Source organism: Pelodiscus sinensis, chromosome 12 (genome assembly GCF_052426305.1).
Source record: "Pelodiscus sinensis isolate ZL-2025 chromosome 12, ASM5242630v1, whole genome shotgun sequence".
Classification (NCBI taxonomy): Eukaryota; Metazoa; Chordata; order Testudines; family Trionychidae; genus Pelodiscus; species Pelodiscus sinensis.
In genome coordinates this window covers 12,315,121-12,328,615 of record NC_143063.1, presented here as the reverse complement: position 1 = coordinate 12,328,615, position 13,495 = coordinate 12,315,121, and the positions used below count along the sequence as shown (strand labels likewise).

The 13,495-nt window shown below is 43.0% G+C and overlaps 1 protein-coding gene across 6 annotated transcripts in view; it reads right to left on the bottom strand.

Annotated features, from left to right (window-relative positions):
* Nucleotides 1-13,495, bottom strand: part of PHAF1 (phagophore assembly factor 1) — a 100,004-nt gene that overhangs the window by 65,202 nt on the left and 21,307 nt on the right. For 5 of the 6 annotated variants that reach the window (XM_075940357.2, XM_089781436.1, XM_075940354.2 and 2 more), the window contains exon 5: nt 2,625-2,668. The exons of the other annotated variant lie outside the window; for it this stretch is intronic. In XM_075940357.2, coding sequence (XP_075796472.2) covers nt 2,625-2,668 — 44 coding nt within the window. The remainder of the gene's footprint in view (nt 1-2,624; nt 2,669-13,495) is intronic. 6 annotated transcript variants of the gene reach the window in all.

Here is a 13,495-nt window from a genome sequence, read left to right as displayed (position 1 = left end):
TCGGTCATCCAAGCTCACTGCATATGCCAGAGGCTCCTTACAAAAGATTCTCGAGCCACCCTCCCATTTCCTTCTATTTTAGAAGGCTCCCTGCAACCCCATACCCTCTCCCTCATGTCAGATGATGTACATGCCTTCCCCTCTCTACATCTCAGTTTTACTTTGAACCCTTTCCCTCTCCCCATTTCTATTATTTTCTTTTCTTTCTTTCTCAGGGTGTCAACATTTGTAAACAGCATGGGAAGATGGGCAGAGCTAAGATGAGGGATTCTATTCAAATTTTGCTGTAATTTTGGGATTGATTGGATGTGATACTTGAAAAATGTAAATGACCTGTAGCATTTTAGAGACTAAAAAAAAGCATTTTTATGTTAATCTCTAAGGGCACATCTACACAGCAGAGCTAAAGCAAAATTAAGTACACAATTTGAGCTACGTCAAATGCATTCCTTAAATCGAAATAGCTTATTTTGGCTTTTGGCACTGTCTACACAGCAGGAAGTCTGAGAAATATGACTCTTTCCTTACTCCTCATAAAACGAGGATTACAGAAGTTAGAGTAAGAAGTCCTCCAGCTCGACATTATTTTGACATTATGTCGAAGTAACTGCTTGTAGCGTAGACGCAGATTATGTTATTTTAGAATAACATCAGTTATTCCAAAATAACACTGTTGTGTAGTCGTAACCTCAGGTGCTACAGGACCACTCGTTTTTTAAGTTTTTTTAAGTTACAGAACAACATGGCTACCCCTCTGAGACTATGTTCAAAAATTAGTGGTACATCTAAATAGAAATGTCATCAAGTAGAGTTTTTGGCCTCACAAGCGTAATCAAAAACTATGTAACTTTTTGGGGGGAGGGGGGCAGGAAGGGGGAAAAGGGGGGTAAAGGAAGGGAAATAATACATAAAGCCAAATTCTGCTGTTAGTTACTTCTTCCTAACTCTACTAACATCAGTGGAGTTACTCTGGGTTTTTCCTATGAAAGCTCATTATACTATATATTTTTCATAGAATAATAGGGTTGGTTGAGATTGTTACAAGAAAGAAAAAAGAATGGCATTACTGAAAGTTTATATAACAAAGGGTACGTCTACACTAGCCCCCTAGTTCAATCTAGGGAGGCTAATGAGGGCGACCAAAATTGCAAATGAAGCACGGGATTTAAATATCCCGCGCTTCATTAGCACGCTCCAGGCCAGTCGCCATTTTAGAAATTGACTAGCCCGAAGTAACTGCCCGCATCTACACGTGGCAGTGAAACAGGATTCCGAATTAAAGCCCTAAATCGAATTAGCTGGTATTCCTCCTGGAATGAGATTTACCAGCTAATTCGATTTAGGGCTTTAATTCAGAATCCCGTTTCACTGCCGCGTGTAGACGCAGGCAGTTACTTCGGGCTAGTCAATTTCTAAAATGGCAACCAGCCGGGAACATGCTAATGAAGCATGGGATATTTAAAAGATGTACTCTTGATTTAATCAAAGAACTTCTGCTTTCAACTTGCATAAACCATTCCAATACTTTCACAAGGATCAATTTTTCATAACAACTCACCCTTGATAATTACGGGTTGTAGGCTCTGTTGTATGTAGTGGTGACATGCTGTTCAGTTTATTTTACCTAATTAACATTTCCTGCAATCACATTTACACTTGCAAAACAATCAGTAACTAGAACAGACAAGATCAAAAAATTATGGCAACTGGAAAAAAGCCAGATTCCAGAAAAATGGGAGTCTTTGAAAGTCATTAACCCAAGCCCTGTATACCATCCACTTAGTACATATCTAAATGACCCACATAACATAAGCCTTTGTGAAACATGAAACCTCAGTTGTACTACATAAGCCTTCCTCTCTCTCCCTGATCTGATGTTATCATCTATCCCTAGATTTTAAGGGTTCTGGAGGATCAGATTGAAAGTTAATTCTATTTGTAAAGGTCTATGCTTAAATTTGGCGCTACATATACATATTTAATGACACCAGACATTTAGAGCAGAAACACGTGATTGGTAATCTACACAGGAAATAGGCATAGGAATTTTTTTTTTACTATTAGAATATCATGCATGCATCATGCCTAGTAATCTTAAACATTTAGGAGCTTCAGGGGGTAGCCGAGTTAGTCTGTTACAGAAAAAAACAACAAGCAAATGGTCTGGTAGCACTTTATAGACTAACAAAACATGTAGATGGTATCATGAGCTTTCGTGGGCACAGCCCACTTCTTCAGATGTGGTCCAGTCATCTGAAGAAGTGGTCTGTGCCCACGAAAGCTCATGATACCATCGACATGTTTTGTTAGTCTATAAAGTGCTACCAGACCATTTGCTTGCTGTTTTTTTCTTAAACATTTAGACTCTTATTCAAAACATACCCAGAATTCATTTCTGTTGAGGACATGTTCTATAACTTTATATACTATGAAAATATTGTTTATAATTTTACTTCAAATAATTAACTTCTGATGAAAAATTATTCAATTATTTTCCTGAAGAAAAGTTAATGAGATAAAAAAAATTCAGTGAAGTCCAATAATTACCACCTCTTTTTCACTCCAGTCGTAACTAATAAGTTGTGTGTGATCCTATGGTACATAGCAATCTTCAAATCACTTACCAATATTTTAACTTCACTTTAGTCAAGTCATAAACTTCAATCACCTGAAAGACAGCAAATAGGAAAAAGATTGTAGTTTCACAGGAGTTTGAAGTAGGGATGTTAGAAATTGTTTATTTTAATAATTGTGTAACTGCAACAAATTCTTAGTGGTTACTCAGTACTTCCCCTTGGGGCAGGGCCAGCAGCCAGGACGCTCCTGGCACCTGGCCCCACTGCCACCCTGCACTGCTGATTCTCTATCAGAGAGGTTTAAAAAAGTGGCTCCCTGAGCAGAAAGGCTCCTGCCTGCCGTCCCATGCTGCTGCCTCTGATAAAGAGGCAGCAGCGCGGAGTGGCAGGCAGCTCCCCTAAGTGCTCTTCATTTAAAATTCAGACGGGCAGGCTGGGACTGAGCCAGCCGGATGGTCCGGGTTTGAAATGCAGAGCACTCAGGGTGGAGGAGGGATGTTGCGGTTAATCAAGTAGTTGTTAACACCCCTAGTTTGAAATAGAATATTTATGGCCGACTACTGACCAAAGTTATTACTATCAAGTTCTCCTTCTGAAATGGAAACCTATTTGGTTTTAATAGCACCAAGAGAGATTAGAGAGAAAGGCGAGAGAGGTAATACAGGCAGTCCCCAGGTTACGTACAAGATAGGGACTGTAGGTTTGTTCTTAAGTTGAATCTGTATGTAAGTCGGAACTGGCATCCAGATTCAGCCGCTGCTGAAACTGATCAGTTTCAACAGCGGCTGAATCTGGACGCCAGTTCCGACTTACATACAGATTCAACTTAAGAACCCCAGGTGTCCCCAAGTCAGCTGCTGCTGAAACTGATCAGCAGCTGATTCCAGGAAGCCCGGGGCAGAGCAGCTCTGCCTCGGGCTTCCTGTAGTCAGCCGCTGGTCAGTTTCAGCAGCGGCTGACTTGGGGACACCTGGGGCAGGGCAGCTCGGATGCTGCTGGGTTGGTCCAGTAGCGCGGCCGCTCCTCGGCGCTACTGGACCATCCCAGCAGCACCCCAGCTGCTCTGCCCCAGGCGTCCTGATTCAGCCGCTGCTGAAACTCATCAGCAGCGGCTGAATCAGGACTTCTGGGGCAGAGCAGCACCCCGCTGCCGGGTTGGTCCAGTAGCGCCAAGGAGCGGTGCTGCGGGACCAACCGGCAGCGCCCCACCTGCTCTACCACAGGCCCTGGGCTTTGCTCCACGTCTCCCTGGTCTGCTGGGGGGGGGGGGGGCACTAGCTGCATCCCCCCCCCCCCCAGTAGACCAGGGAGACACGGAGCAAAGCTGCGGAGGACCCGGGCCGGACCGCGGCGCTTCCAGATCAGCGCCGCGGGTCCGGTCCGGGTCCTCCGCGGCTTTGCTCAGCGTCTCCCTGGTCTGCTGGTTCCCCCAGCAGACCAGGGAGATGGGGAGCAGCTTTTCTCGCCCCGGAGGAGGCGGGCGGCGGGACCAGGTGTCCTGCCGCTCCAGTCCTCTGGGGCGAGAAAATCCCCGTTCGTAACTGCGGATCCGACATAAGTCGGATCCGCGTAACTCGGGGACTGCCTGTATATACATTTTTTTTGGACCAATATCTTTGTTTGTGAAATAGGCAAGCTTTTGAGCTACACAGAGCTCTTCTTTAGGTCGTGAAGTTAGTCCAATAAAAGATACCGTATTTACTCGAGTATAAGCCGAGTTTTTCAGCAAATTTTTTGTGCTGAAAAATGCCCCCCTCGGCTTATACGCGAGTCAGCGTCTCGAGAACTGAGGAAAGTGAGTACGCTGGTCAGGTTCTAAGGCATCCAGGTTGTCGTATCTGTCAGGAGGTGTTATTGTTATGGACTGCGCTGTAAATTCATCATCAAAGTATCTCATGTCAATTTCTGAGGTCTGAAAGCTCTATGTATGTGCGATGAACAGCGCACATACATAGGCTTGTTGGCTGCACAGTGACTGCCAGTGATTGGCTTGTCACTGTGCTGTGGGCAGGGGGCGGGTCCGGAGGCAGAAGCGCGGCTCGGCGCAGGCTGAAGAGAAGAGATAAGGTAAGGGACCTGAATGAAAAGGATAAAATCCTTATGGAAAGCAGGATCTGCCCAGGGATTGTGGAAATATTTTATCCTCTGTGTCGGGGGAATGGTATATGTGGAGAGGGAGTTGCCATCTGCAAGTTTCCCTCAGCTAAATACACGAAAACAGCTAGGAAGCCGGGACACCTGAGGAAAAGAGCTATGGGTTGTGGCTGCTTAAAATGTATGTCAAGGCAACATTTAAAAAAAAAAAAGCTAAAATATTATTCATACAGTACATCTATGCCTGTGTTCTTGCTAAATCATACCTGTGTTCTGGCTACAATGCCTGTGTTCTGGCTACAATATCTGTGTAATGGCCACATACTGTGTTACTGGCTGCAATATACCCCACTTATGACGCTGAGCTGTATACTCCTTACACAATATGTGGAATACAGGGGATGGAGTGGGTGGATTCTATAAGGAGTGGGGCTTATGAGAAGTAAGAGGGGTCAAAAAGGAGGGACGGGGCCTGGCGCCCCCCCATCCTAAAAATTCTTTTTTTTATCCTGTTAGAAATGGATCCCAATATCGGTACTTCTAATCCTGGACCAAAACAAAAACGCAGGTCATACGAAGCTGGTTTAAAACTTAAGGTTGTGTCAAGAGCAGAAGAAAGCAATAACAGTATTGCAAGTAGGGAATTTAGTGTTGACGAAAAACAAGTAAGGGAGTGGCGGAAAATGAAAGCTGACTTGGAAAAGATTCCAAAGGCAAAAAAAGCTCGACGTGGTTTAACGACTTCATATGGGGCTCTAGAGACTGAATTGCATAAATGGGTTATGGAGTGTCGTCAAAATGGTTACTGTGTAACACGCATGGGAATTCGCTTACGTGCCCTTCAAATGGCTAAAGATGACAAATTTAAAGCACCAGGCACTGAAAATTTTGTTGCATCAGCAGGATGGTGTACCCGCTTCATGAATAGGTTTGCCCTATGTTTGCGGCAAAGAACGAAGATTTCACAGAAGCTGCCAAAAGACCTTGATGAAAAAGTGATGTCATTCCATTCATTCATCATAAAACAAAGAAGGATCCATAACTATGACCTGGGAGATATTGGGAATATGGATGAAACGCCTATGACCTTTGATCTTCCAAGCAACAGAACTGTGGCAAGTTTGGGAGACAAAACTATTTTACTAAGAACCACAGGAAATGAAAAAAACCATTTCACAGTCGTTCTGTCATGTTTGGCTAATGGAACTAAGCTGCGGCCTGTCATTATTTTTAAAAGAAAGACCTTGCCTAAAAAGGTCAAATTCCCACCACGAATTATAGTGCGTGCACATATTAAAGGCTGGATGGATGAAGACAGAACAAAAAAATGGCTGGAAGAAATTTGGAACGGACGACCAGGAGCAACCTTAAAGAAAAAACCATCATTGCTAGTTTGGGATATGTTCAGAGCCCACACATCTGATGACATAAAAAAATTGGCAAAGTCTTCTCAAGTTACTTTGGCAGTTATTCCAGGTGGGCTTACATCTGTATTGCAGCCCCTAGATGTGTGTTTAAATAAACCTTTCAAAGACCGTGTGCGAAAGATGTGGCATGAATGGATGTCATCTGGTCAAGCTCGACTAACAAAAGTTGGAAATCTGAGGAAGCCAGACATAGAATTGATAGCACAGTGGGTTCGTGATGCATGGGAAGAGATTCCAGAGGACCTGGTGCAACGCGCCTTCAAGAAATGTGGCATTAGTAATGCTATGGATGGCAGTGAAGACAGCGCTTTGTATGAGAACGACAGCAGTGATGGTGATGACTGTGAACTCAGTGATGATGACAATGTCTATGCTGATAACCTCACACCAGCTGAAACTCTGTTTGGACATACAGATGATGAGGAGGAGAACTCCAGTTTTGAAGGATTTTAGCTCTTGTGTGTTAGCTTGGTTGCTGATTGAGCTAAGGTTGTTGTACTTTTAAAGTTACGGTATTTTTGATACCATATTGTTTTTGTTGACCCCCTTTTCCACTTACAGAGCTAGGTTATTGTTTTTCTTTGAAATAAATATTCATGTAATTTTACTGGTATCTATCTTCATTTTTTACATTTACCAGTAGCTGCCTCATTTCCTACCCTAGGCTTATACTTGAGTCAATATTTTTTCCCAGTTCTTTGTGGTAAAATTAGGTGCCTCGGCTTATATTCGGGTCGGCTTATACTCGAGTATATACGGTACCTCACCTGCCTCATCTCTCTAATATTTTGGGCAAAAAATAGTTATAACACTGCAAACAAATCAAGACAGATCAGTGAGTTCTAAAATAAGCACTAAATAAAACCTCCTCCTGAAACTGACTCTGGAAGGGTGGATTTTGCATTTGCACAGAACCTGTTGACTTGAATGGATCATTTTGGCAGATTGGGGGGCTAAACAAGTATCTACAGAGAAGCTTATATTAAGTAGTCTCTGAAGAAGATGACACTAAATGGTTGCCAAATAGAAGTGGTCTCCTAATTGAAGTTCAACAGATAAGTCTTCAGTACATATGAAGAATCTTTGAGTTGGACTCTTTGGACTGCCTAAAAATGGTAATTCCTTGTACAGCTTTCACTGTATTCAAACTTCTCTCATTTTTTCATTCAGTTATTTGTGGCAGACATAAAATTTTTAATTCTCAATGTAAATATGCAAAATTCCTATCCAAAAGTTCTAGGTGCAATAACAGATTTTTAAAATAGCAATCCTTAAAAAGAATAACAGGGTCATGGAGGATAAAGAGGAATCCTCAGGAAATCTCCCATCATATCTAGCACTGAGTATTTTGGAGAGAGTATTTTAAAAACTCTAATATGCTACATATTACCTGAACACACATGGTTCTGAATGCTATGAATCAAGAAGGAAGTCTTGTTTTAATAATTTAATATTTAATAATAATATTATAAAGTACATTTAAAAGTACATGCAACAACCTATATAAGTACTTAAGGTTTATTAGTATGCTGTTGCCTCGTAAGAAAATTAAAGTTTCCCCAAGCAAAAGTGACCAAAAAAAAATACTTTAGATAGTAAGAAGTTGATTACGAAACCAATTTTTATTTAGCAAACAAATGAACAAAACCCAATGAACAATATTTTTCTCTTGCCCATTAAAGCAAATTTCTATATAGATATAGTTGTTCTAGTTCTGCTTTTTAAACTCCTGGATACTTTGTATCATTAGAATTTGTTTAACTCTTCCAGATTTTCTCTAATATATGCCTCACTAAGAATGAAGATCATTAAACAGGGTTATTGTGAGTCAGTACCAGGGATGGCAAAGTGTAACTGTGCACACGGTTACATGCAGGCTCCCAGTATACATGGGGAGCCAGCTTACAAAGTGGTACCCTGTGGCTCCTAAGTAGCCACATGCCTCCCACCCCACAGGCTGCTCCCTCTGATACAGAGGCAACAGTGCAGGGGAGCAGACAGAAGCCAGTGTGCGTGGGGAACTGGCTTAAAATAAGGCTTTTAAGTCAGGTCCCCACGCATACCAGATCCTACCTTCCCCCAGCCTGCGCGGAAAGCCGGCTTAGAAGTTGGTTTCCCCTGCACACTGGCTCCCAAGGAGCCACCTACCTCTCACGCCGATGCCTCTGACAGAGGCAACAACATGGGGGCAGGCAGGAGCCTATATGCGTGGGAGCCCTTTTTAGAACTAGCTCCCCCCATGCACAAGCTCACAGTGAGTCGACTGCTGCCCTGCTTGTAATTGTATGACCGCTGATAATTTCAGTAATTAAATGGTTACTTAAATGCATTTTAACATCACTAGGCAGTTCTAATCTCCTATATCTGTTTTTCAAATTCCATTTTCTCAAATTCTTCACTTTTATTTTCCCCCTCACTTTCAGAAACAGCCGTGTGCAAAGTATCTAGTTTAGCCCCCAAGAATGGAGAAAACATAGATGCTTCTAAAGAGTGCTGGAATCAAAGGCTTCTATCTGCCTAAAACAATTAATGAAGAACATAAAAAAAGATGACTCAATGAACAGTCTTCAGTCTTTAATGAGGCTAATGAAGAGCATAGGGATAATGGTAACTTAACAAATGGGACTAAAGATATGGAGGTAGATATTACCATATCCGAGGTAAAAGCCAAACTTGAACAGCTTAATGGGAGTAAATTGGGGGGCCCAGATAATCTTCATCCAAGAATATTAAAGGAACTGGCACGTGAACTTGCAAGTCCATTAGCAAAATTTTTTAATAAATCTCTAAACTCAGGGGTTGTACCATTTGACTGGAGAATTGCTAATATAGTTCCGATTTTTAAGAAAGGGAAAAAAAGCGACCCGGATAACTATAGGCCTGTTAGTTTGACATCTGTAGTATGTAAGATCCTGGAAAAAATTTTGAAGGAGAAAGTAGTTAGAGACATTGAGGCTAATGGCAATTGGGACAAATTACAACATGGTTTTACAAAAGGTAGATCGTGCCAAACCAACCTGATCTCCTTTTTTGAGAAAGTAACAGATTTTTTAGATAAAGGAAATGCAGTGGATCTAATCTATCTCAACTTTAGTAAGGCATTTGATACAGTACCACATGGAGAATTATTGGTTAAATTGGAAAAGATAGGGATTAATATGAAAGTTGAGAGGTGGATAAGCAACTGGTTAAAGGGGAGACTACAGCGGGTCATACTGAAAGGTGAACTGTCAGGTTGGAGGAAGGTTACTAGCGGAGTTCCTCAGGGATCAGTTTTGGGGCCAATTTTATTTAATCTTTTTATTGCTGATCTTGGCACCAAAAGTGGAAGTGTCCTAATAAAATTTGCGGATGACACAAAGTTGGGAGCTATTGCCAATTCAGAAAAGGATCGGGATATCATACAGGAAGATATGGATGATCTTGTAAATTGGAGTGATAGCAGTAGGATGAAATTTAATAGTGAGAAGTGTAAGGTTATGCATTTAGGGATTAATAACAAGAATTTTAGTTATAAGCTGGGGACACATCAGTTGGAAGTAACGGAGGAGGAGAAGGACCTCGGAGTCCTGGTTGATTATAGAATGACTATGAGCCGCCATTGTGACATGGCCATGAAAAAGGCTAATACGATCTTGGGATGTATTAGGCGAGGTATTTCCAGTAGGGATAAGGAGGTGTTAGTGCCATTATACAAGTCATTGGTGAGACCCCATTTGGAATACTGTGTGCAGTTCTGGTCTCCCATGTTTAAGAAGGATGAATTCAAACTGGAACAGGTACAAAGAAGGGCCACTAGGATGATCCGAGGAATGGAAAACCTGTCTTATGAAAGGAGACTCAAGGAGCTTGGCTTGTTTACCTTAAGCAAAAGAAGGCTGAGGGGGGACATGATTGCACTTCTTAAATATATTAGAGGGATAAATACCAGGGAGGGAGAGGAATTATTTAAGCTTAATATCAATGTGGACACAAGAACAAATGGATATAAGCTGGCTAGTAGGAAGTTTAGACTTGAGATTAGATGAAGGTTTCTAACCATTAGAGGAGTGAAGTTCTGGAACGGCCTTCCAAGGGAAGTAGTGGGGGCAATAGATCTATCTGATTTCAAGATTAAACTAGATGGGTTTATGAAGGGGATGGTTTGATGAGATAACATGATCTTGGTAACTAATTGACCATTCATTATCAGTGGGAATAGGTCAATGGAGGGATGATAGGAGTTACTATAGATAACTTTCTGGGTGTCTGGCTGATGAGTCTTGCCCACATGCTCAGGGTTTAGCTGATCGCCATATTTGGGGTCGGGAAGGAATTTTCCTCCAGGGTAGATTGGCAGAGGTCCTGGAGGTTTTCTGCCTTCCTCTGTAGCATGGGGTACAGATCACAGCTAGAGGATTCTCTGCATCTTGGGGTCTTCAAAGTATTTGAAAGCTTCAATATCTGAGATATAGGTGAGAGGATTATTCTAAGAGGGGTGGGTGAGATTCTGTGGCCTGCACTGTGCAGGGGGTCAGACTAGATGATCATAATGGTCCCTTCTGACCTTAAAGTCTATGAGTCTATGAGAACACAGACACAGAATAGTCAACCAAGAGAACAGTAAATGAGATTCAGTTCAGCAAGTGGCACTGGCAGCAATAAAAAAAACCCCAACAACAATAAAAGTGCCAGCCTATCATAAGTAGGCTTGACAAAATTCGATTTTTTAATTATTTCAATGGATGACACTGATGTTTATTTTAATCACTTATGATTTTTATTCCTTCCCGACCCCAAATATGGCGATCAGCTAAACCCTGAGCATGTGGGCAAGACTCATCAGCCAGACACCCAGAAATTTTGTTCAATTTTCAAAGTTGAGCAAAATTATGGGTTTTAGGGTTTTTCTACTACTAGGAGGGCTGTGGCCCCTGCTCGCTACGCTCTCCAACCCTCCTCTCTCTGGGGGTAGGTGTCTGGATGGGGGGAGGGTGCAGGAGTGGGCTGGGGGCAGGGTGTCTGGCCAGGGGAGGATGCAGGAGCAGGCTGGGGTTAGGTGTCTGGCTGATGGGAGGGGGCAGGAGCAGGCTGCGGGTGTGGAGTACTGGTGGAAGGGGGTGTGTGAATAAGGCTGGGTTGTGGGGAGGCCACGTAGCTCATGGCTCCTGCCTCCCGGGAGCACTATTAGTAAGGGGTTGGAGGTGTCAAGGGAATGTGAGAGAGGGTTGAGGGTGCAGGGTCTCAGCTGAGGGCGTGTGTAAGAGGGCTGACGGTGCGAGGAGGGAGGTGGCTGGTGGCTGAGGGGCTCCGAGACACAGAGTGATGTGATGATGCCACTTTGTCATCCTGCAGATAAAAATTTTTATATAGAGAGATTTATTGATGTAAGTTTTCACAAATTATGGGAAGAGTAAATTATTTAAAGACAGAAACTGACTCAATAAGTTAAAGCTCTGTCACATTAAAACACAAATTACTATAATCACATCAAAATATACTAAGTAATAGTCCTGAAGCACCTCAGAGACTAACAAAAAATGTAGATGGTATCATTAGCTTTCATGGGCACAACCCGCTTCTTCAAATGAAGGGGTCCAGTTTGTAAATAAATATCAGAGGGTGTGTCTATACGACATCCCTTTTCTCGAAAAACAGATGTAAATTAGACATTTTGAAACTGCAAATGAAGCCGGGATTTAAATTTCCCGGGCTTCATTTCCATAATGGCAGCCACGGTTTTTTTCAACACAGGGCTATTTGATAGAAAAAAGGCAGTTTAGACGGGCATCTTTCAAAAATAAAACCTTTTTTCGAAAGATCCTGTACTCAAAAAGTGAGGTTTACTGGATGTTTCGAAAAATGGTTTTATTTTTGAAAGCTCAGTTTCTTTATGAAATTACACTACTGAAAAGAGTTTTTACAGTTAGGCAATAGCCCACATTGGGAAACCCAGCCCATTCTGTTAGAGGAGAAATATCTGACCACATCCCATTTCAGTTTCATTGAATCTTAATTGAAAATTAGTCTAAAACTTAATTTTAAATATTTAAGGTACAGCTCTAACCATCATGAATACATAATAGCACTGAACTACAAAGAGATCTTAAATTTACTTAAAATTATAATTCAACTTAATTGCAACTCACAAATATTTAGTCCACTAGGATATCTTATATTTCAGTTGATTAATTTTCTCCCTTCGGCCCTCTGTAGTGGCTTTAAAGTGATTTTTGTGCTCACAGAAAGTCTAAATGGAAAGGTTGCAGTTCTCTACAGACAGAACAGATACAGCCGTGAGTAGAAAAAGCAAGGTTCCAGGCATCACCTTTCAAGTCAGAGCCAACAATGCAGCTTACTAATCCTGTTCATACAGTACTTCTCTTTTCTATAGGTGATACCATGTAGCATGCCAATCTGTTGCCAAACAGATAATGGCTTTATATTACAGTGGTTCCCAACCTTTTTTATGCTGCAGACTGGCAAACCCACTCACAAATCTTTGGTGGACCCGCAACATTTTACGTGCCTATTCATTATGCAAATAATTAATTTGCAAATAGAAGTTCCCAGCTGCCTAGCCCCAACCCAGCCCCTTGCTCCCAAATGCCTAGTACCCTTTGACTCCCACTCCTATGCCCCATACCCTGTGACCCTTTAACCTCTGACTCCTACAGCCCATGCCAACACCCTCTTGCCCATAACCCCACCACGCCCTCATCCAACACCCATTTGCACCACCTCACCCCTGCACTCACCAGAGCAAGGCTGCCCCCTCTAGAGAGCATGGTCAATACTGCCATGTGGGCAGGGAGAGCAGCCCTCCTCCTTCATGCCCTCCCTTTCCCCAAGCACGTCTTGTGCTCCCATGGATAGAGCGGGGGAGCACGGAGCCCCAATCAGCCACCATTACGGAGGGGAAGCGCCTCCTGCTCTGCCTCATCCTGCCACCGCCAGCAAAAGCAGCTGCACAGTCAGGGGAGAAGGGTAAGTGTAGTCCTGGGGAGGTTCCTCCTGCCGCCGCTTGCAAAAGTGGCCACGCGGGCGGGGGACTGACCATTGGCGGCATGCGCGCCTTCCTCCTCCTTTGCACCCTCTCCCTCCCAAGTGCAGTGGAGAGGAGAGAGAAAAGGCGCCTCCTGCTGCCACCACGGCTGCTGGAGGTGAGTTGCCAGGAACAGCCCGCTTGAGCTCTGCCAGCTGCTGTGGCCTGGCAGCCAGTGGTTTGCAGCCCGGCGGTTGAGAGCCACTGTTTTATTATACCAAAAAAGTGCAACAAAAACAGCATGTAGAGGGGTGTCACTAAGATGCTTTGACAGACTACTGAACAGCTAACACTGTTCAGAGTTTGGGCCAGAACTTAACTGGTGAATCAGTAGTCAAAGACTCACTATCCCACAACTAAGCAGACAAGTGATC